Source organism: Neoarius graeffei, chromosome 3, assembly GCF_027579695.1.
Source record: "Neoarius graeffei isolate fNeoGra1 chromosome 3, fNeoGra1.pri, whole genome shotgun sequence".
Classification (NCBI taxonomy): domain Eukaryota; kingdom Metazoa; phylum Chordata; class Actinopteri; order Siluriformes; family Ariidae; genus Neoarius; species Neoarius graeffei.
Genome location: NC_083571.1, coordinates 22,606,949 through 22,631,776, shown reverse-complemented (window position 1 = coordinate 22,631,776; position 24,828 = coordinate 22,606,949). Strand labels below are relative to the sequence as shown.

General features: G+C 42.9%; 1 protein-coding gene across 3 annotated transcripts in view; it reads right to left on the bottom strand.

The window, feature by feature from the left end:
- The window catches only part of pds5a (PDS5 cohesin associated factor A), a 162,708-nt gene that overhangs the window by 35,581 nt on the left and 102,299 nt on the right, over positions 1-24,828 (bottom strand). For all 3 annotated transcript variants that reach the window (XM_060916509.1, XM_060916511.1, XM_060916510.1), the window contains exons 12-17: positions 17,790-17,941; positions 14,163-14,276; positions 13,974-14,055; positions 13,821-13,869; positions 13,308-13,447; positions 2,400-2,515 (exon numbers count right to left, since the gene is read on the bottom strand). In XM_060916509.1, coding sequence (XP_060772492.1) covers positions 2,400-2,515; positions 13,308-13,447; positions 13,821-13,869; positions 13,974-14,055; positions 14,163-14,276; positions 17,790-17,941 — 653 coding nt within the window. The remainder of the gene's footprint in view (positions 1-2,399; positions 2,516-13,307; positions 13,448-13,820; positions 13,870-13,973; positions 14,056-14,162; positions 14,277-17,789; positions 17,942-24,828) is intronic.

Below are 24,828 nucleotides of genomic sequence, written 5' to 3'. Positions count from 1 at the left end.
CTGGCACGCTGCTCGTTCAGCCTTTCTTTACTCTGCTTTAGTGTGGGGCGGGGAGACACGAGACAACGGCACAGTAAGCCAATCAGAGTAGATTTGGACAACATATGTAGGTAGGCCATGCCTACTGCACTACTGCGCGCTCTTTCAATCGGAAGACCCAGCGATGGCGAGCGGTCAGCCCAGCACTGCGCTTTCACACTGGAAATACAGCCATTACTTTTCATTACTTGAAATAAAAGGCAAGAGTGTTTACGTGCAATGCACATTATGTCGAGGAACAAAGCGTTTGTCCTCGTCAGTGGCCAGTAATTAGTAACATAATTTTAATAACTGCAAAAATATATTACATTTGATAGATGTCTCATCTCACATTGTCCCACAAAAATATTAATATAGTGTAGATAACATTACTAACTGGTTCTGTTAAGTGTCCATTTCAGTCATTAAACACATTTAACATTCACTTTTATTATGATTACACTAATTGAATTTGATTTTTTTTGAGGGGGAACAAAATGTAACGGAATAATTACTTTCCCTGGTAATTAGTTACTTTTATGACAAAGTAACTCCGTTACTAACTCAGTTACTTTTTGGTAAAAGTAACTAGTAACTATAACTAATTACTTTTTGAAAGTAACGTGCCCAACACTGATTAAGTCCAACTACGCAGGGCTGAGCTTTCCTGAGAGTTCAGAAGCGGTACATTACAAAACCGCTGAGCTCATGAGGCCAATTTAATGATGCTCCTTCAGAACATCATCTCATTTTCTTTTAACATGGCTTGCTCACAAAACCACGCACACATTTTAATGCTATCCTACTTGAAACAGCCAGGGTGCACAAATCTTAACTGATTTTAATAACATGGGAGACCAGACACATCGCAACAGATTTAATATTTTATAATAAACAATTTCAGGGACTTGGAATCAGATTTGCTCTGGATTTCAGGGCAAAACAAAGATGGAGGCAGACAACTCTCGTCAGCTGGTTGCACTCGTGTGTACCATGATTTGTCTCATCTCATCTCATTATCTCTAGCCGCTTTATCCTGTTCTACAGGGTCGCAGGCAAGCTGGAGCCTATCCCAGCTGACTACGGGTGAAAGGCGGGGTACACCCTGGACAAGTCGCCAGGTCATCACAGGGCTGACACATAGACACAGACAACCATTCACACTCACATTCACACCTACGCTCAATTTAGAGTCACCAGTTAACCTAACCTGCATGTCTTTGGACTGTGGGGGAAACCGGAGCACCCGGAGGAAACCCACGCGGACACGGGGAGAACATGCAAACTCCGCACAGAAAGGCCCTCGCCGGCCACGGGGCTCGAACCCAGGACCTTCTTGCTGTGAGGCGACAGCGCTAACCACTACACCACCATGCCGCCCACCATGATTTGTACAAAATATTTGTTTGATATTTATATAATATATATATATTTGTTTGATATTTATGACGGCGGCACGGTGGTGTAGTGGTTAGCGCTGTCGCCTCACAGCAAGAAGGTCCGGGTTCGAGCCCCGTGGCCGGCGAGGGCCTTTCTGTGCGGAGTTTGCATGTTCTCCCCGTGTCCGCGTGGGTTTCCTCCGGGTGCTCCGGTTTCCCCCACAGTCCAAAGACATGCAGGTTAGGTTAACTGGTGACTCTAAATTGACCGTAGGTGTGAATGTGAGTGTGAATGGTTGTCTGTGTCTATGTGTCAGCCCTGTGATGACCTGGCGACTTGTCCAGGGTGTACCCCGCCTTTCGCCCGTAGTCAGCTGGGATAGGCTCCAGCTTGCCTGCGACCCTGTCGAACAGGATAAAGCGGCTAGAGATAATGAGATGAGATATTTATGACTTGAAATAAGGGAGGTTCGAATCCAGTCAGTAACACAATCAGGTCTGTAATTCCCTCACACTACAGATTATCAGTTCAGACCAGCCTTGAATAAGAAATACCCCCATGATGGGGGGGGGAGGGACGAATTAGGCCTAGAATCTGCCCAATTATCCTCTCGTGTGGGGCCAGCAAAAACATGGTTTGCTTTCCACTTTCGGTTTGCTCTGAAGAGTCTGAATGAATAGTGATGGTGTACATGGATGTTTTTGTAAAAGACCTAAAAATGGGTCACTGACCTCCCCCCCCCCCCAGCAACATTCTTCTTCTAAAATATACTAATAACAAATATAATGATAAACAGGTTTGGGCATGCATATGTTTATTATAAAAATAATAAACATATGCATGCAAACAAACTAAAGAGCATAAGATTATTTTTTAGCTAATCACTCATTACAAGTACACAGCAACTATCCAAACATACAGAAATCTCGAGTTAAATTGTTGAGATCCCCAAAAAGCGAGCACAGTGTAACACTGACATCACACCGTGCAGGTCGGAATACCTGATGGCCTCCGAATCAATGTGCACTGGTGCAATCCTCTCCAGCAGAAACTTAACCATCTCCAGGAAGGGGTTGGTAGGTTGCTTGGGGTACGTCAGCTTGCGCGTTATCTCTCTCTGTTTAAGGCGGGAGGAGAGAAAGAGAGAGAGAAAAGTAAAATTCAGTCAGACCTGTAGTATTCAATTGTAGTTCAGCTAAATATGTCCATGTAGAGTACTTAATTAACACAACCTAACCTGTACATGCTAATAGGCTCATACAGCCGAATCGTCATTTACCTTTGGAGGTTTTTAGGATTAAATACTTATTTACTGTATATTGCATTAAAATTTGTGACAAATGTTTCTATAAAACATTAACAGTAGGACAAATCATATTTAAATGAAGTAAGGGGTCATCCATAATTTTCATCATCATCACGAGCGTACAAACCGTATGCGGGGGGGAGGGGGTTAATGACCAGGCGTACACTTTTTAAAAATGAAAAAATGATGATCCGTCAATGTGCGAATCGGCGGCTGACATGTTAAAAATTTCGTGCCACATCGGTTTTGCCAGCTAGCTCTACACGCATTCTGTCTTCAATCCAACAACAATGGCTGACCCAGCTTTTGACCGCATTTACAAATTTGTGAATAGCAGAAACACCGCTATTCACAAGACTCCTTCAAACGAGTACGAGCAGTTTTTAAACGTTTATTGTTTCCTGCATTCATCTGAGAAGCAGCAGGAGGCAGTTAGGGCAGGACAGGCTGCTTGGAAAGAATCAAAAACGAACGTTTCAAACCCAAAAGGCAACAGCTCCCCTTAAAAAGACAGTCCCTAATTTTCAAAAATCAGACCCTCCAGGATTTCGCGATGTTGCGATTTGCAACTTCAACGCAAATTCAACCAATCCCCGCGAATTCAGGGCGGTGTTGCAATTATATCCAATCACCGCAACTTTCCCGCAAATTTGACCAATCGTTGGCGTCGTCGACAAACTACCTTCCGCCTTACTTCCGTGTATACATTCAAGAGAAGCAGCATGTGCGCAGTGTTGCCAGATTGGGCGGTTTCAAGTGCATTTTGGCGGGTTTTGAACATATTTTGGGCTGGAAAACAGCAGTATCTGGCAACACTGCATGTGCGAGTCAGTGTTTATGTAGGCTTAAATTCTGTTACTGAAAGTGTGTTATGTTTACAGTGAAGGACTGTGCGCACTTTACATTATTTTTTTTACTTAATACAAGAAATTAATGGATGCCAACATTTTTGCCAAAATGGTATTTTATTTTCCATTGTTTAGGCAGCTTCAGCATCATACTTTGAGATTCTGTTCAAATTGGTTTTTTTTTTTCTTCTATGAAGCCTGAGCCATTTATTTTATTAGTTTATAATTATTGTTTAATTTAGTCTTCAGGAGAGACTGCCTGCACACAGTACTAGTATTAATAGTTTTTTTTCTTACATGAAAGCTGAGGCATTTATATTATATTTTAAGGTAACTTCATGTTGTGCTGTGAGGTTCTCTGCACTTTAATTTTTAAACCAACAGGTGCATTTGGATAAGTAAAGCCTATTTTTCTGCATTTTTGTAGTCCTGGTAATCTTTTATATTGATAAAGTTGTTTATAGGACCATTTCTCAGTGTCTGTTTTTTTTAATCAATAGTTTTTCAGTAATAATATTTAACATATCACTCAATTTTAATCACAAAAAGAGAAAATCACAACAATTTCTTGCAACTTTCACTTCCTCCCGCAATGTAATCGCAACAAAAACCTAAAAAAAACAGCAACTTTCATCGCAATTTTTTGGAAACCCCCCCCCCGCAACATCAGACATTTTAGCCCGCAACAATCACAAAAAAGGCCCGCGAAATCCTGGGGGGACTGAAAAATGAATCGCCTGCTTTCTTTGAAAACTTCTGGACCCGTCTTGTGTCTTCTTTTCTTCTCTTGTGAATCTTTGTATTGTCCTGTCATCCGATTTTAATAAAAAGTAATACAAGACATGGTTTTATTTTGAATTCCTATTCCACGTAGATCCATCATCATTTTTTTTGTCCGCTAATGTACACTTTTTTTGGGGGGGGGTGTTGCTCAAAAGTCTACTCTTTGTAGACTCATGATAATGATGAAAATTATGGATGACCCCTAAATGTTTGTTTATTTACAGAGTATTCCTTGCTAAAATACAAAACCTTGCACTTTTGATTACGTCTGTGTGCACACTGAAGGAAACGAAATGAATATAGCTGCAAGCGGTAATGAAGGACTCTTGCAACTCCGGTCTATCACCAGACTAACACAACATGAAAATTAAGAGAGTTCTTTTTTTAAGAAGCATGTGAAAGGCCTCCTGTGATCAGTGAATAGACCGAACCCATAACTACGTCATCGCTTGTTTACCGCAATGCATTATGGGTGATACCCGGGGTCAGCTCCGCCGTATTGTTTACTTTTGCCCTTGTTAAACACTGCATTGTTCTGTCTAACCGGTTTTAACTCTACCTAAAGTGAACTGCTGTGTGCTTTACTGTATCTCCACAACAAAGAGGACACCTCGTTGGAGCTTTTATCAGCTGCCGGCCAAGAAGAAAGAAATGGATAAGTTTAATCCGCAACAAAAACCTTCGAACTGGTCAAGCTTACATTTCTCTGGTGGGGAAAAAGACGTACCGTATTTTCTGGACTATAGAGCGCACCTGTATATAAGCCGCATCCGCTCTATTTTAAAAATAAAAATAAAAAAAAGATATACAAGCCGCACCGGGCTATAAGCCGCAGATATCTATGTTGAAAAATTAGATATTTACTGCATGTCCAGAACGATTTTGTACTGTAAATGTACATGTATGTACCTGAACAGATTCTTTCCAAACAGTGCCTTTTAACACGGCAGCAACTTTGCTGATTAAAACGGAACAGAACCAAGAGAAAATAACCGGTATTTATTTACCTTCATTTCTCCTGTGTTTGAAACCACAAGTCACTTTAATCATCTTCGCTGGATTTGAAAATAATTACCAGTTAGTAATTTGTCGTGCGTGTTCTATCTGCTAAAGATCTGCTAATTCTTCTTTGCATTGATTTTTCGTCTATCTTATTTTTGATTCTACTTCCGGTTAGAGCGCCCCTAGCGGTGGAAGAAAAATCCACAGAATAGCCGCACCTTTGTATAAGCCGCATGGTTCAAAACCTAGGAAAAAAGTAGCGGCTTATAGTCCAGAAAATACGGTACTTAAACTGTGATCCAGCAATATTTCCATGGTCTGCGGAATGGCCTTCGGTTATAGAAGATTAAGGGTTGTTTTACAAATCAGGGTACGCAAGCTAAAAATCACATTCAACACTTATCTTCAATATCAAAAGGCTTGACAAAATAAACTTGGTTGTTTATTGTAGCCCTGTGATCGCTCTATTTACCATGCAAAAAACAATTGGTGATAACGTTATTTTTGGTGAATGTATGGCAATATGTGTCATATTTAGCAAAATTACTCGTGTCATTTAGAAAAAGTGCTTTTTTGACCACAGGTAGCTCCAAAAGGGATGCACTTAAATAAAACACATATTTGGTTCCATATCATTGGAAACATAGTTAAGTTTTAATGTTGAATGCCAGTAAGTTTTCAGACTATTTTGATCAAATTAGTATGTAATTGTGTCAAAAAAAAGTCCTCTCCGAGACAGCTAATTTTTCAGTATAAAATAACACATCTAAAATGATTATTTTCATCCTAAAATGTGGCCAAGATATTGGGACATAAATATTAGAGACAACTAACACAAAGCTTCCAGCCTTATATTTAAAAGCACTATGGAAGTAGTGGATTCTGAATCGTCAAAAAAAAGTCCTCTCCGAGAATCACTTCATTTGTTTCTCCCATCTTGTAGCAGATTACACAAAACTACCATACACACGTCAAAAACTTACCTGAAATCTGTTCTTTAACTTGTCCTTCACTTAAAAACTGGTACAAGAACCAGTTTGAATCAATCTGAATTTTGGACCCCTGTGACACAAACTTTGTACCCTGATTGTAAAACAACCCTTATAACAATCGACACTGTTCATCGTCTGAAACTAGCGATATTCCAAAGCCTGTTCAGCAGCTGAACGAGCTTGTCGGACCAATAAAACTCCCAAACCACCAAGGGTTCTCTTTCAGGTATGTATAATGTTCAGTGTACCTCACTAACAGCGTTTATTGAAGAAAATGCATTTATACTGAACATGACATGGCAGATCAGCGGGTTTACAAAGGTTTTTTTTTTGTAATGAATTCCTGATATCAACTTTTATTTAACTAATCACTCATTTCTAAATGTTTTGATGCTGTTCATCTGGGCCCGGGATCACAAAGCAATCTTAAGGGGTGTTCACACGGCACATATTTGCTGCACCGATGTATTTTGTTGCGATATATCTTACACTGGTGTAAATTTTGTGGAGCGTTCACATGTCACAAACCTACTTACTAGAGAGAAGCATGTTAGCACCGGTGCAGCCCCACTTGCGTTCACACGGCAGTTTTTGCGACCGTGCTATAGACCCCTTCGCAGTAAACGTCATTCATACGTAAGCGGAAATTGCGCGCGCAGCCTGGACCCAAAAAAGACTCAGAAATGCCTAGTTGTTGCGTTGTCGGGTGTCAGAATCGTAGCAGTGATGGGGTTAAAATGTTCAGAATTCCAGCAGGATCTCACCCATTCCAAAAAAAAATCGCCGACGTCTATGGCTACAAGCCATCAAACGTGTAGACTGGGATGAAAGCACCATCAAAAATGCGCGGGTTTGCAGCGCCCACTTCATCACAGGTAAGATCAGGCTATTTATTAAATCTTTCTTTTTTATTCTTTCTAGTCTTCGTTTATTGATGTAGCAAAATACTTTGGTAATGTTTGTCTGATTAGCTGGGTCATAGTTACACAATGTAATGAATATTGTTAGCATGTTAACTTAGCTTTGCATGCAGTTTTGTTTGTAGGAGAGGTCTCGCTTGACTCAAGCAGTCCAGATTTTGTGCCATCATTATTTGTGTATGCCGAAAATCACAATTTTAAAGCAAGGATGGAAAGGTAAAATTGTGTGCCCTCGCTCTAAATGCCAACTTACGCTGACTGCTCTAACCTAGCTCCCGCCCCGTTCAGTTTCATTTCTGGTCTCTGCCTCTCGCTTTTTACGCAGCTCTGATTTCTCTTAGCTGCACTCTTTACACCATCATTCCTTTCATGCCATTACCTCCTGCAAATTGCTGTTTAGTGTTGGTATTTGCTGTTGTAGCTAAAGTCACATTGCCATCACATCACTGGCATAATTTGATTAAAACAAAATGAATATGAATGTCCCATTGTTAATCAAGTTGTACATGCCCGCACATAACAATCATATGCGTCTAAAGACTTGTAGGCACGAAGTTTTTCGTGGGTGTACACTGAAGTCTTGTCAATAAGGTACGAGTATATATCTGGCCATTGTATACCAGGGAACTTACTAACATCGTCCGTCCACTCTTTAATTAAATGTGGATCCGGTAGGCGATGTCCACTTGTTAGAGTTAACTTATTTATGTAGCATTCTCGATCTTGTAACGACAATTGTTTGGCATAATCTGACAGCTCATAATGCCGGTCTATGGGCAGCGCCATTGTTTCTGGGTCCAAGCTGCGCGCGCATCCTGGCAACGGTCGGTTTGTTTACAAACATGTGAAGGGGTCTATACGATAGTAATAATGCGGAAATGAAATATGCGCATGCGTGAAAATTTACTTCCTTTTCCCGGTTGTCATGGCATCACCAAGCGCCGGGAAAACAACGTGGTTGAAGACACCAGTGTTGCCAGATACTGCTGATGTTTTCCAGCCCAAAATATGTTCAAATCCGCCAAAATGCACTTAAAACCGCCCAATCTGGCAACACTAGAAGACATGCAGTTCTGTTGTTGATATTCGCCATTTTGGAAGCGCAAAATACCAGGATGCAAATTATGCAATGCCCGTATGTAATCAACTCTCCTCACGCGTAGCGAGTCTACCCCTGTAGCATTCAGACGTCCCATTTTATATCGGTGCTGCCCCGCAAACTAGCATTTACTCCGGAGTAAATTTCTTAAACCACCTCCCGAGCAGGGTTAGATTTGCACCGGTTTAAGCAGCTTTCAGGGGCTACACCGGTATAACTTTGTACCGTGTGAACGCTCTACCGGGGCAGCCCCGGTGCTACACCGGAGTAAAAGTTGCCGTGTGAACACCCCTCTAGACTTAAGTCAACAGTTGATTTTTCATAATAGTTTCCCTTACTGCAACTTTCATTGTGCTGGATCAAGATTAAGTACAAGGCGAAGATTTCATTAGAACAAAGCTTCTTGGAAAATGGTAAAGAATAACTGAAGATTAAAAGAAACAAATTTAGACTCAAGTCTAAGATTGCTTCGTGATCCAATATACAGTATGTCCTCCGATATAAGACATTGAGATTTGATGTTGTACAGTGTGGTAGACTCGGTCTAGCCCAGGGGTCGGCAACCTATGGCACGCGTGCCACTGCTGGCACGCGGCGGCATAATCACTGGCACGCACAGCACTGGACCAGTATCAGCAAAAAAAAAAAAAATCTCTGAGTGACAGCACGATCTTCCAACCGCATTCGCTCCACAGCGCTTTCCACCCAGCTCCCGCCCACTTTCCCAGAGACCCATGTGTAAAATTAGCCTAGCGTGCATCAAAATCAAAGTTACCTGATAGCGTTAGAAGTGCAGAGATGACAGAGCCTCCGGCTAAAAAAAACTAAAGCTAGGGCATTTCAGCCCTCCTGGACGGAAGAATATGGTTTTGTTTTCGTCAAGGATCGTGCTGTATGTACCTTGTGCTGTGAAAACGTTGTGTGCCGAACTTCCAGCGTTAAGCGGCATTTCGAGACAAACCATGAGAAGACATATAGGCCCTGTCCACACGGCAACGGATTCAGGTGAATCTGATAAAATTGTTTATCGTTTCGGCCTGGCGTCCACACGGCACCGGCGTTTTGGGTGCCCCACAACGATATTTTTTGAGAACGGGTTCCAGAGTGGAAAAATCTGGCAACGTCGCCGTTGCGAAGTCGTCTGGATGAGTAGAATGGATTTGTTAACGATGACGTCACAACCACATGACTAGAACAAGCAGCACTCTCGCTGTTTTGTATGAACCACTGCATTGCATTCACTTTTGTATACAGCTTTTCTTTTAAATAAACAAGTAACTGAACCATTTCTTGAATTTCTTTTTTTTATTGGATAAGACTGCTTTTCAAAATGTTCACGCACAATATAAAAAGTTATATAAATTATATAAAAATGCTTTTCAAAATGTTCACACACAATAAGAAAATTAAGTTATATAAAACTATGCACACTAATAAAACTAATTTGTACACGCAGAAGGCACGATTTCCTCGCGTAGTTGCAGCCATCTTCTTCTTGTTGTGTATTTGTTCCTGACAGTGCTTCACACCGGGTAGAAGGGGTTCATGCGCATGCGTCTACTACTTCTATTGTTCTGGTATCTCCGATGGGACCATCTTACAGCGCCCCTAGAGGTGTGGCATGTGTATTGCATCGTTTTCAGCAAGCGTTGCGTTGCCATATGCACGCGATATTTTTTTAAATAAAATCTCGTTGCCGTTGTCGTGTGGATGTAGCCAATAAAGACCCTGCATCCTCGCATGCTGGACATCTGCACCAGAGAAGTTCAGCTGTCTCAAGAACATTGCATTGGCCCTCTTGTCAGTGTTCGGCTCAACATATCTGTGTGAGCAGGTATTTTCGCACCCGCAGCCGTTTGACGACGGACCATTCTGAGGCATGTTTACAATTAAAAGTGACAAACTACGAACCCCCAGATAAAAAAGCTCAGCCAAGAAAAGCAAGGACAGGGATCACACTGACTGGTAGGCAAGATATATTAATTGAGGCATAGCCTATGATTCATTTTAGCCTCAGCCCACACTGATTAGTTAAATACGTTGCTGTTTGCTTATATAAAATGTTGTGGCCGTTTCGTTTGTGATGCATTTTTATGCGTCACTGGCCTTTGTTAAAATGATTTATGAGAGGTTTCTTTAATTGTTGATTCATAAGATGTTTATAAGATGTGTTTATAAGAAGAAGAATTTTCTCATCTCATCTCATTATCTCTAGCCGCTTTATCCTGTTCTACAGGGTCGCAGGCAAGCTGGAGCCTATCCCAGCTGACTACGGGTGAAAGGCAGGGTACACCCTGGACAAGTCGCCAGGTCATCACAGGGCTGACACATAGACACAGACAACCATTCACACTCACACTCACACCTACGCTCAATTTAGAGTCACCAGTTAACCTAACCTGCATGTCTTTGGACTGTGGGGGAAACCGGAGCACCCGGAGGAAACCCACGCGGACACGGGGAGAACATGCAAACTCCACACAGAAAGGCCCTCGCCGGCCACGGGGCTCAAACCCGGACCTTCTTGCTGTGAGGCGACAGCGCTAACCACTACATCACCGTGCCGCTGAAGAAGAATTTTATAAGATTAATACAGTAATGGCCCTTTTCCACTACCCTTTTTCAGCTCACTTCAGCTCGGTTCAGCTCACTTCAGCCCGACACGGCTCGCGTTTCGACTACCAAAAACCAGCACGACTCGGCTCGTTTCAGCCCTGCTTAGCCCCTAAAACTCGCACCGTTTTGGAGTGGGGCTGAAGCGAGCCAAGCCGTGCCGAGTGGGGCTAGGGGCGTGAGGAGACACTCCCCTGTGCACTGATTGGTGAGGAGGAGTGTCCTCACATGCCCACACACGCCCCGCAAGCGCGCTGGGATCTGTAAACACCGCAAACCCGGAAGAAGAATAATTACGAATTGCGAGAATTTCTGAAGCGTTATGCGCCTCGCCTCATCTATACGCTCTTGCCAGTATCTGTTGGCGTTGTCAGTGACAACAAGCCACAGCACCAAGACCAGCAACACTAACGACTCCATGTCCTCCATGTTTATTGTTTACTATCCGGGTCATGAGACTACCGCTGAAAAGCTCACTGAATCAGTGACATACAGAGCATCGTGGACGAGTTCGCGGAGCGCAAGGCTCGTCGTATGCCCTTCAAATAATGCGCGCAGTAGGCTATTGATGTTTTATTATGAGCCATGTACAGTATGTCGCCTAATGTTTTTTTGTTTCTGAGTTACATGTTTGTTTGAAGGACTTAATGTACAAAATAACATAGTTGCACCCCGTAGTGTTGAAATTGGTAAACACAGTGCATTCAGTGAGGTTTGCACCGCCCTTCTTTTATTTCTGACTCTTCCTATCACCACTCTGAGCGCTCATTCGTATGCCCTTCAAATAATGTGCGCAGTATAGGCTATTGATGTTTTATTATGAGCCATGTACAGTATCCTAATGCTTTTTGTTTCTGAGTTACATGTTCGTTTGAAGGACTTGATGTACTAAATAACATAGTTGCACCCGGTAGTGCTGAAATTGGTAAACACCGCAGCTGCGGACATTTTGTAGCCTAAAATGATGTTATGATAAGCTTTAATAAAGGGCCCGGTCATTTGCCCCGCCCCCAGCCCGGCTCTGACTTGTTCCGCCACTGTCACTGATGTCACTGTTTGCGCTGCTTGACGACATCACGTGACGTCCACCCACTTTCGCTAACTCCACCCAATGTGTCCACCCACTTCCAGCCAGCACGGTTCAGCGCGGTTGTAGTCGAAATGCAACTCCAACAGCCCCGCTCAGCCCGACTCGGCACGGCACGGCTCAGCCGCGTTTGTAGTGGAAAAGCGGCATAAGATTCTATGTATAATGACACACACACACACGAGTGCATGAGGGTCCTCCTCAGCATCACAGAGGAGAAAACAGACAGAGAAGTTGAAACATTCAGAGAAAAAAAAATACAAAATACAAATCCAACTATCAGTTCTATTTTGGGTTATACAATCATCTGGTTATCATAGTCTTTCGTAGATGTATTTTTTTGCTGTTAACTGTTTTTTTTTTTTTTTACCTTGATTTTGGAGCAGATTATAGGCCTACAAGCAAAATGTGAAATTGTGTCTGAGCACAACAATCTATTTATCTGTAAGGAATACTCATATGCATGCCCATGTATAATAAAATTCCAAATTTGTTGGAAATTTTCCTGTAGTTTGTGTCATTTTACCATTATTGTTGATAGTGGCACACACACTGACTAGAAAATTTGAAATTGGCACTCGATGTCTCAAAGGCTGCCGACCCCTGGTCTAGACTCTTACCTTCTCACCAAGCTTGATATGGATTCAGATTTTCCCGCTGTAAACCCTCGACATGTTCTCCGCCTCTTTAAATCACCAATTTCATTGTCTTCCACGACAGAGCACGGCAAAATCGCTCCTCTAACGACATCCGTCATATCGCTCAACTACCGACCCCGGCTACTGCGGTAAACACGTGATGACGTAGTTATGCTTGGGGGCTATTGACAACTCCGTTAACGTGCTCTAATCACATAAACCAACATGGCGACCCTTGTCTGGAATGGGGTTCAGCTCCCTGGCTTAGAAAAGTGGCTAAACGATGGACAGTTTAACACAACATGCCTAAACCACTTGCTGAGGTATTTGAGAACGGTTTTTGTGCATCAACTACAAGGACACAGTTTAGGGTCTAAACCATTTTGTGCAAGTTAACCTTCGTGAGGGGATGTGTAATGAACCAACACCCCACTTTTGTGCAACACGGAACAAAAAGAAGACACGAAGACGACTTATGAATCCGAGAGAGTGTCCTTTCACCTACCGTGTCCTAAAAATCCAGCTCAGCGGTTTTCTATTTGTATGAGACGGTCATGTGTAGTTATGGTTGGTCGCCGTCTTGTCAGATGTTCTGATTGCTGGGACTGACGATGTACTCACCACACACTGCTCGGCCTGTTTGCAGGAGCAGGTCGGGCTGATGAGCTGCTCCAGCTGCAGCCGCAGCTTCTCATCTTCACCCAAAACCTGATTAAACTTCTTCATGAAGTCCTGAGCTTTCCCTGGGTCAGGCAGATTCTCTGAGAGAGGGAAAGAGAGAGAGAGAAAGAGAGAGATTTTCATCGATCAGTTACACGCAAGCTGCACTGAGCTCTGAGCTAAAGTGCAGCCGCTTTTAAAATGGCAGAGCTTCGATATTCGTATGAATCAGCCCTTATGAATTGAAATCATTTGAATAACGATGAACACAGCCACAAAAAGAAATCTACTTGATCATTTCCATTACTTAGCGGCCACCAGGGCACTATAATGAATTTCAGAAATGTGCATGTTCTTAGCGATTTGCCCAACTTCTGCGTTAAACATACTGTACATTTATGTCAATGCTGGTGCAGATGGACTGAAAATCTCCCGAGTTTATCGACCATCGTGTGTGTTCGTCCGTTTACTTACTGGCGATGGTCATGAGCTTTCCAAACATGGCTGTTGTGTTTGCTTCAGACTGCAAATGTATACATTTATAAATGTCACAATCATGCACAACAATTTTAAAAGCCCTAATAACGTTTCAACAGTCCAGGAAATAAAAGGAAGTAACTTTCACACCATGGGCAGCTTATGCAGGTCCAGAAGTTCCCTCACAAGCCCTCTCAGCATGTTCTGACACTTCCACATCTCATTTAGAGCCCTATCATACACACAGAATGAGAATTAGCGCACATGATGTTCAACACTTAACATTCAAAGCATCGGGCGAGAGGAGTAATATCGGTTTGACCGTCGTTTCGGACTCACTTGACGGCATTAGCGTCCAAACAGGCGTAAAGGTAATACAAGCACTTCATCTTCTCCTCGGTCTCCAAACTGTGAGGAACCATAAACTGTGCAAAGATCTTTTCCACCAGCAACCTCCACACACACACACACACACACACACACACACACACACAAACATTAATATGGCAGTTAGGCTGGTAAATGTACTAGTGCATCTCAAAAAATTAGAATATGGTGAAAAAGTTCAATATTTTCCATCAGTTATTTAAGAAAGTGAAAATGTTATATATTATAGACTCATTACACAAACTAAAATGTTTCAAGCATTTTTCTATTTTAATTTTAATCAGTATGGCATACAGTACAAAAACATAAAAAAAACCATCTCAAAATATTAGAATATTTAATTTCGAGTTTGAGTAAAACAGGATGAACACAGTGTATCTCTCGGTCTAGTTCAGTACACACAACCACAATCATGGGGAAGACTGCTGACTTGACTGTTGTCCAGAAGATGATCACTGATGCCCTCCACAAGGAGGGTAAGCCACAAAAGGTCATTGCTGAAAAGGGTGGCTGGAAAAGGTGCACAAGCAACAGGGATGGCCGCAGTCTTGAGAGGATTGTCAAGAAAAGTTGATTCAAGAACTTGGGAGAGCTTCACAAGGAGTGGACTGAGGCTGGTGTCAGTGTATCAAGACCCATCACGAACAGACATCTTCAAGAAAGGGGATACAACTTTCGCATTCCTAATATCAAGCTACTCCTGAGCCAGAGACAATGTCAGAAGTGTCTTATCTGGGCTAAGGAGAGAAAGAAATGGACTGTTGCTCAGTGGTCCAAAGTCCTCTTTTCAGATGAAAGTACATTTTGCATTTAATTTGGAAATCACGGTTCTAGAGTCGGGAAGAAGAGTGGAGAGGCACAGAATCCAAGGTGTTTGAAGCCCAGTGTGAAGTTTCCAGTCTGTGATGATTTGGGGTGCTGGTGTTGGTCCACTGTCTTTTATCAAGTCCAAAGTCAACACAGCCATCTACCAGGAGATTTTAGAGCACTTCATGCTTCCGTCTGCTGACGAGCTTTTTGGAGATGCTGATTTCCTTTTCCAGCAGGACTTAGCACCTACCCACAGTGCCAAAACTACTACCAAATGGTTTGCTGACCATGATATGACTGTGTTTGATTGGCCAGCCAACTTGCCTGACCTGAACCCCATAGAGAATCTATGTGGTATTGTCAAGAGGAAGATGAGAAACACCCGACCCAAAAATACAGATACGCTGAAGGCCACTATCAAAGCAACCTGGGCTTCAATAACACCTCAGCAGTGCCACAGACTGATCACCTCCATGCCACACCGCACTGATACAGTAATTCATGGTAAAGGAGCCCCAACCAAGTATTGAATATATAAATGAATATACTTTTCAGAAGTTGGACATTTCTGTAATGTAAATCCTTTTTTTGATTGATCTTAGGGAATATTCTAATAATTTGAGATACTGGATTTCTGATTTTCATGAGTCATAAGCCATAATCATCAAAATTAAAACAAAAAAGGCTTTAAATATTTCACTTTACATGTAATGAATATAGAATATATGAAAGTTTACCTTTTTGAATTAAATTATGAAAAAAAAGGAACTTTTTCATGGTATTGTAATTTTTTGAGATGCACTAGTAGATATGTTCACTTTTAATGCATTAACAACCAGATGATTTTATTCCTCACAGAAAAGTGTGTGTGTGTATATTGCTGGGGTTCAGTCACGTGACTTTTCTTAGCGGTTTTAGTGGAAGTGAAATAGCTGGTGGTCTAAACAGCTGCCGTAGTGCGAACAACTAGCGATAACTTATCAGAGTACGCTTGTAATCTAGAAGCCACTGCTGGCTTTAGATATATTCAGAAGATTGCTATGTGCAATGGAATCGACCCCTACAGTCTGGGAAGGGAGGATTTGTCGTACGATCTCAAAAACTACCTTTCAGTCGAGTTCCCCGACATCTCGAACTATTTGGTGTTGCAGACGTCCTTCTACACCGCAAAACAGATGAAAGCGTGGAAGAGTACGGAGGCTTACAACTTTTTTTTTTTGTATGTGGCTGGGTAAAGGACCTCGGTGTCAAGTCGCTGCCGGATGAATCCTGTATTGTTTTTGCCCGTGTATGGTTTTGTTTTTTAAGCTTTTCATTCATGTCTTTACAACAAAGCGCTGCCAGCTGAAGTGTAAACAAACCACAGTTCGCTTGATTCTCACTTGTGTTGGCTCTCATCTCTCAGGTAAATTATTCACAAAGATCATCAGAAACCCCTTTAAAGACCTGGATCTTAGGCCCACTTTACACGGGGACGGTCTGAAACAAAAACGCAAAAGTCCGTTTTCGTTCTCACTTTTTTCCGCGTCTACACGACCGTTTTCAAGGAGGAAATCTGCGTCTATACGGTGACGCATAAATGTGTGGAATTCAATTGGATGTGCATGCCAGGCGGCTAGGTGGTGCTGTGAAAGACCTCTGCTATGTCTGCACGCATGCGCAACGTCTTCCGTCTTGTCTGATCTGCACATCTGCGCCGCGAAAACTTTGACTACTCTGGCTATGGCTACTCGTGAGGTTAAGAAAAACTTCCTCCGACGAATCGGTGTATTCAAAAATTCATAAAGGTAATTGCATACCCGCCTCTGTTCATTAACGGTATATGCGCAGATTCGGTATAGATGTTCGAAGGACTCCTGGACGTTTATTAAAGCTGCCAGAGCAGCTTGACGGTCCGTTGGATCGATGTAATCAGACATGCTCTTACTTTTTTACTTACTTTCTTACTTCCCGGGCTGGCATGTACAGTATATGACATATGTATGACGTAAACGCGTACCCGACGTGAGCAGATCCGAGCAGAGTTTCGCGTATTGGGTAGTTTAGACGGATATGCAATGGGGGCTGTTTTTAACTTATCCACTCTGGAAGGCGTTTTCAATTTTTTCCGTTTTTCAGCCTCGGAAACGCCGTCCCCGTGTAGACGAAAGGCACTTCCGATAAAACATTTAGTCGTTTTTACCCGACAGCGTCCTCGTGTAAACGGGCCCTTAGTTAAACAAGACGGAGAAGTGATCATGGCACGTTGTAACTGTACGGCTGGGGAAGAATTTTGTCGCGACCTTCATGCATATGGACTTCGTGAGGAGTGAACAAAGAAACAGCTGGGGACTTTAGCGCTTCATGACTAAAAAAAAAAAAAAAAGTACCGTAAAATAACAACACGTAGCAAAAAAAGTACTTGGAAAACACTTTCACCGAGTGATCACTGCAAACTCGAGCATGCTTCGACTCGATGCATGCTTCGATTTCACCGAGAGGCTCAAAAGCCACCTTTCTCGACGTCTTTTTGTGAAATCCTGTGTTCGTTCACCCTTTTTTTTATTAGTTCACAGGGAACCCTGAAGAAACTTTTATCAGTTTCAAGGTTTGATCGATTCGAACAACCGAAAACAACGCAAGCGTGAGGCATTTTTCACGCGAGCGATGCACCTTCTCCGTACAAACACTTTGTCAACTGAGCTTTGGTAGACCACCAGTTAAAGTTCTGAATAAATAATGAGGCGGATGTGACGTCACGTGAAGCCCAGCAATTCGTTAGGAACGTACTTGTCGTCAATGCTGTTCTGGTAGTATATATGCAGCAGTTTATCTTTGATCCAGCTGATTTTCTGAGCCGATTCTTTGCCAGCCTCGTGGTGTAAGCAGTACTTCTTATATAGCTGTGCCAAACCCATCATCGCCTCCTTACGAACACGCCACTGCAATTGTGAAATACAGAAAATATAAAACAATTCATTTCTTAATAGACCTATAATTAAGTTTCTCTCTCCTGCAGTGGAAGGTAACAGATGCTTGTTTACACCACTGGTTAAGCAGGGGAATACAGGAATTCTGAATTTTATTCATTTACAGTTATTTGTGATGCTGTTATAGGTTCTCGTTCCAAGGGTTTGAAAAGGATTTGGGAACAAAAAGAATTTAGGCATACAAATTAGGAAGCGGGCAGCATGGTGGTGTAGTGGTTAGCGCTGTCGCCTCACAGCAAGAAGGTCCGGGTTCGAGCCCCATGGCCGGCAAGGGCCTTTCTGTGTGGAGTTTGCATGCTCTCCCCATGGGTTTCCTCCGGGTGCTCCGGTTTCCCCCACAGTCCAAAAGACATGCAGGTTACGTTAATTGGTGACTCTAAATTGACCGTAGGTGTGAATGGTTGTCTGTGTCTATGTGTCAGCCCTGTGATGACCTGGCGACTTGTCCAGGGTGTACCCTGCCTTTCACCCGTAGTCAGCTGGGATAGGCTCCAGCTTGCCTGCGACCCTGTAGAAGGATAAGGCGGCTAGAGATGATGAGATGAGATGAGAATTAGGAAGCAAAAGGACTTGTTTATTCTCTCATTTTCATTGCTTTATATACAACCCCGATTCCAAAAAAGTTGGGACAAAGTACAAATTGTAAATAAAAATGGAATGCAATGATGTGGAAGTTTCAAAATTCCATATTTTATTCAGAATAGAACATAGATGACATATCAAATGTTTAAACTGAGAAAATGTATCATTTAAAGAGAAAAATTGTGTGATGTTAAATTTCATGACAACAACACATCTCAAAAAAGTTGGGACAAGGCCATGTTTACCACTGTGAGATATCCCCTTTTCTCTTTACAACAGTCTGTAAACGTCTGGGGACTGAGGAGACAAGTTGCTCAAGTTTAGGGATAGGAATGTTAACCCATTCTTGTCTAATGTAGGATTCTAGTTGCTCAACTGTCTTAGGTCTTTTTTGTCGTGTCTTCCGTTTTGTGATGCGCCAAATGTTTTCTATGGGTGAAAGATCTGGACTGCAGGCTGGCCAGTTCAGTACCCGGACCCTTCTTCTATGCAGCCATGATGCTGTAATTGATGCAGTGTGTGGTTTGGCATTGTCATGCTGGAAAATGCAAGGTCTTCCCTGAAAGAGACGTCGTCTGGATGGGAGCATATGTTGCTCTAGAACCTGGATATACCTTTCAGCATTGATGGGGTCCTTTCCAGATGTGTAAGCTGCCCATGCCACACGCACTAATGCAACCCCATACCATCAGAGATGCAGGCTTCTGAACTGAGCGCTGATAACAACTTGGGTTGTCCTTCTCCTCTTTAATCCAAATGACACGGCGTCCCTGATTTCCATAAAGAACTTCAAATTTTGATTCGTCTGACCACAGAACAGTTTTCCACTTTGCCACAGTCCATTTTAAATGAGCCTTGGCCCAGAGAAGACGTCTGCGCTTCTGGATCATGTTTAGATACGGCTTCTTCTTTGAACTATAGAGTTTTAGCTGGCAACGGCGGATGGCACGGTGAATTGTGTTCACAGATAATGTTCTCTGGAAATATTCCTGAGCCCATTTTGTGATTTCCAATACAGAAGCATGCCTGTATGTGATGCAGTGCCGTCTAAGGGCCCGAAGATCACGGGCACCCAGTATGGTTTTCCGGCCTTGACCCTTACGCACAGAGATTCTTCCAGATTCTCTGAATCTTTTGATGATATTATGCACTGTAGATGATGATATGTTCAAACTCTTTGCAATTTTACACTGTCGAACTCCTTTCTGATATTGCTCCACTATTTGTCGGTGCAGAATTAGGGGGATTGGTGATCCTCTTCCCATCTTTACTTCTGAGAGCCGCTGCCACTCCAAGATGCTCTTTTTATACCCAGTCATGTTAATGACCTATTGCCAATTGACCTAATGAGTTGCAATTTGGTCCTCCAGCTGTTCCTTTTTTGTACCTTTAACTTTTCCAGCCTCTTATTGCCCCTGTCCCAACTTTTTTGAGATGTGTTGCTGTCATGAAATTTCAAATGAGCCAATATTTGGCATGAAGTTTCAAAATGTATCACTTTCGACATTTGATATGTTGTCTATGTTCTATTGTGAATACAATATCAGTTTTTGAGATTTGTAAAGTATTGCATTCCGTTTTTATTTACAATTTGTACTTTGTCCCAACTTTTTTGGAATCGGGGTTGTAGCTGTAAACAGTCATCCCCTCAAAATTCCTCTCAAAAAAGAAGATTGTGTTACTGCCCAGAGGTGTGAATGGCTGTCTGTGTCTCTGTTAGTCTTGTTGGCGACCTGTTGGGTGGTCGCTCCAGCTCTCACCTACAGACTGGCTCCAGCTTCCCTTGGGATGGATAAGCAGTATAGATAATGAATTAAAAAATTGTTTAACAGCATGTTCTCAGACAATCAAAATCCCTCCTGTGTCAGGACCTGGTCTTCCCAGGCAGTCTCCCAGCCCAGTACTAACCAGGCATTGGGCGGCACCGATCTCTGTTTCTACAACCCTCAGCCTCCTGCCTATTACACAGCTAGGGTTACAGTGGAGGACTGGTCCTCTGGTAACCGCGAGAGTTTGACTCCCTTCTCGCCAGATGGAAATCAAGTCAAAGTCCCTTCCACGCCAGGACCTCGTCTTCCCAGGCAGTTTCCAGTCCCAGCACTAACCAGCTCTTTAAGGTGCATGGCTGCAGCGCCAATCTCCGTTTCCATAGCCCTCGGCCTCTCGCCTATACAGCTAGGGTTACAGTGGGGGGCTAGTTCTCTGGTAACCGTGATAGTTTGACTCCCTTCTCGCCAGATGGAAGTAGGTGTCATTTATATGATGGTTTTTAGTATGACCTGACCACAAGTCAAACATGCGAGCTTCCGGTTGAGAGGTTGACACAATAACCACTAGGCCACCTCGCAGTTTCAGTGCATTATTGCACTTCCAGGGGTGGGGGTAGTTACTCCACTTGTGCATCGTGCTGCATCCCCCCCAAACAGAAAACAGAACCCAAGTCTGGGGAGGTTAACAAGATGATAGTAGCCGTACTTTTACAGAAACATGTTTTGAATACGTTTCCAAAATAAAGCATCCACAAACCCCATCTATATGTTGTCTGTGTTCTATTGTGAATACAATATCAGTTTTTAAGATTTGTAAATTATTCCATTTTTATTTACAATTTGTATTTTGTCCCAACTTTTTTGGAATCGGGGTTGTATACACACACACACACACACACACACACCACATACTTATGGAGCTGCACCCTTTTCTCTGTCTGTGCACTTAAGTGCAACATTTGACACTGTTAAGCAGGATGTTCTCATTTCCTGTCTTTTTTGGCATGACTGCCACAGCCCTGCAGTAAGTAGTTCAGGTCGTATCTCTCAGACAGTTTACCACACTAAGTCAACACAGGTCTTCCCTCAGGGATCAGTTCCCACCCCTTGGTCAGACTGCTCACTGCTACGCAGATAATATACAGTTTTATTCTCTCCACATTCACTGGATATGAGCAGTCGCGCGCTCTGATTGGCTACTCTACTACTAGGATATCAGCTCATATACCGTGAGTAGAGAAAAACAAAATGGTGGAGCGTGTTGCTGAACCAACTGAGGACGAAATAAAAACTGTACTCGAACACAAAACGCCGAAAAATACAAAAAGTAAAAATATAGAAAAAGTATTTCATGGTAAGAACGCATCTTTTCTTTAAATTTTCAAGAATTATTATTAGAGCGTTTTTCACAAACTGCGACTGTCATTTCGCCGTTTTTCCTTCATTCTAAGCGGAAATGATTTTGCCGGACGTTTTGCACAAAGTTTTTATTTAGCAAATTTGCAAAAAAGCCCTGTGATGACCTGGCGACTTGTCCAGGGTGTACCCCGCCTTTCGCCCGCAGTCAGCTGGGATAGGCTCCAGCTTGCCTGCAACCCTGTAGAACAGGATAAAGCGGCTAGAGATAATGAGATGAGATGAAATTTGCAAAAAATAAAAATAAAAATGCTCCGTTTCTCAAAATCCAGTGAATGTGGATAGAATAAAACAGCTATTCCACTCAATCTCATCATACATGGCTTATAGCCAAGCTCAGTGCTATGCTCCTCGTCGGCGATCGGCTCATGTACGACTCGATTTCGTGGAATAACTTAAATATACACCAGTACGTACTCCCCCACAGATTCTCCCCCCCCCCGATACACTTTGACTGCATATCTGATTTAAAGCTCTGAATGCATTATAAACGCAAGTTAAACACAAACATAACTGACGTTTTACTTGTTGCTCCCAAATCCTTACTATCTAAACTCCAGTTTCTCTTAGTGTTGGCGTGCTTGTTAAACCCATCACATAATTTTGATCTATGTATCGGCTCCCTCACCAAAATCTCATTCTTTTAACACGTCCCGTTTAGGCCCAATCCCAATTCTAATTTCTACCCCTCCCCCTCCCCCTTCCCCTTGGCCCTTCCCCTTGAAACTGAGCTACAAGGGATAGGGCTTGAAATTCAACCCCTACGTATTGGGATAGCCCTTCAACGATCGCATACGTCATCGCGTACCTCCGTCAGCGTTTACGTTAGCAAAACGCGACCAAATGCGTCATTGGCTGCGACCAGCCGCTACAGTCAGAGCCAGAACCAGAAATCTCTGCTGGCAGGGTGTGATTTGTTAACTAACACCACTGAATGGGATATCTTTGGCGCTTCGTGCACCACATCCGACAGAATGAGGTGTCAGAACACTCATGTAAACAATAAAAGCGAGAATAACAGAACAAAATGTACGCAGTCAAGCAACCGAAAACAATACTCACTCCCAAAGCTTTTTAGCAGCAGCTTGGATTTCAGAAATCGCTGCTCATTCTCAGCTCGAAAGCGAATCAAGCGGCGTGTTTCCTCTGGATAACAACTTAAAACACGTAAATAATGGAGAAAATACATTTATGACAATCTTTCGCTGCGGGAACCGCCATCTTTCTGAAATCCGCATGAAATCTCGCTGAAATCCGCATGGCATTGTGGGAAATCACTCAAACCCCTTCGTTCGGAGTCTGCTCCAGGAAAATCTCCGTTTGGAGGGGTACAGAAGCCCTACCCCTTCCCCTCCCCCTCCGCGTTAACTGGGATTGGGATACCCCTACCCCTTCACGTGAACGCGCAAAATGGAGGGGAAGGACCAAGGGGTTGGTCCAAGGGGTGAAATGGGATTCGGCCTTAGACTACTGCAATTCCCTCTTCCTCAGCCTAAGTCTTTACAAAACCTCCAGTAAATTCAGAGCTCTGGCGGTAGAGTTCTCATCCATACCGAGCGCTCCACTCATCACCTCCATCCTCTCTCAGCTACACCGATTACTGGTCCAGTCCTGTATTAAGTTCAAAATCTTGCTTCTCACCTTCAAAGCCCTGCATAACCTTACTCCTCCCCACCTGAGTGAGTTCCTGATCCCTTACTGCCCTTCCTTCTCTTGCAGGTCTTCTACCAGTGATCTCCTTGCTGTCCGACGCACCAGACTTTCCATCCTGGGAGGCAGATCCTTCAGTGCCACAGCCCCCAGACAGACTCCACGACTGCTCGTCTTTCTCTACTTTCAAATCTGAATTAAAGACTTTTCTCTTCAGCGATCACTTCTCTTCCTCCTTTCGTGCTTTTGTTTTCTCCCTGTGTAAAGTGTCCTTGGGATTGCGAAAGGTGCTTTATAAATCTCATCTGATCTCATTATCTCTAGCCGCTTTATCCTGTTCTACAGGGTCGCAGGCAAGCTGGAGCCTATCCCAGCTGACTACGGGCGAAAGGCGGGGTACACCCTGGACAAGTTGCCAGGTCATCACAGGGCTGATACATAGACACAGACAACCATTCACACATTCACACCTACAGTCAATTTAGAGTCACCAGTTAACCTAACCTGCATGTCTTTGGACTGTGGGGGAAACCGGAGCACCTGGAGGAAACCCACACGGACACGGGGAGAACATGCAAACTCCGCACAGAAAGGCCCTCGCCGGCCACGGGGCTCGAACCCGGACCTTCTTGCTGTGAGGCGACAGCGCTAACCACTACACCACCGTGTCGCCCCAGTCTAAATCTTATTAGTCTAAAATTAATACATAAAATAAAATAAAAATTCTCTCACGTCTGTCTTCCATTGCTAAAACGAGTGGAACTCAACACCGACGGTGTTGACAGGGATGCCTCTGCCACCATGTCTTATCCTGATTGTTACTAATTCGTATGCCAGAAATACCCTTAAAATATATTTCAAAGATAAAAGAGGCCGTTGAAGAAAGACTCTCCTTGTGTCCGAAATCACTCCCTACTCACTATACAGTGGACTATATAATGAGATCGGCATTTTGTCGTGCTGTCTGAATGTATAGTGAGAATTATTACGCCCTATATAGTGTACTCAAAGTATCCCACAATGCATCATAAAAAGTAGTGCACTATCGATGGTCACTAACCAAGCAATATACAGTGGGGCAAAAAAGTATTTAATCAGTCACCAATTGTGCAAGTTCTCCCACTTAAAAAGATGAGAGAGGCCTGTAATTTTCATCATAGGTATACCTCAACTATGAGAGACAGAATGAGAAAAAAATCCAGAAAATCACATTGTCTGATTTTTAAAGAATTTATTTGCAAATTATGGTGGAAAATAAGTATTTGGTCAATAACAAAAGTTCATCTCAATACTTTGTTATATACCCTTTGTTGGCAATGACAGAGGTCAAACGTTTTCTGTAAGTCTTCACAAGGTTTTCACACACTGTTGCTGGTATTTTGGCCCATTCCTCCATGCAGATCTCCTCTAGAGCAGTGATGT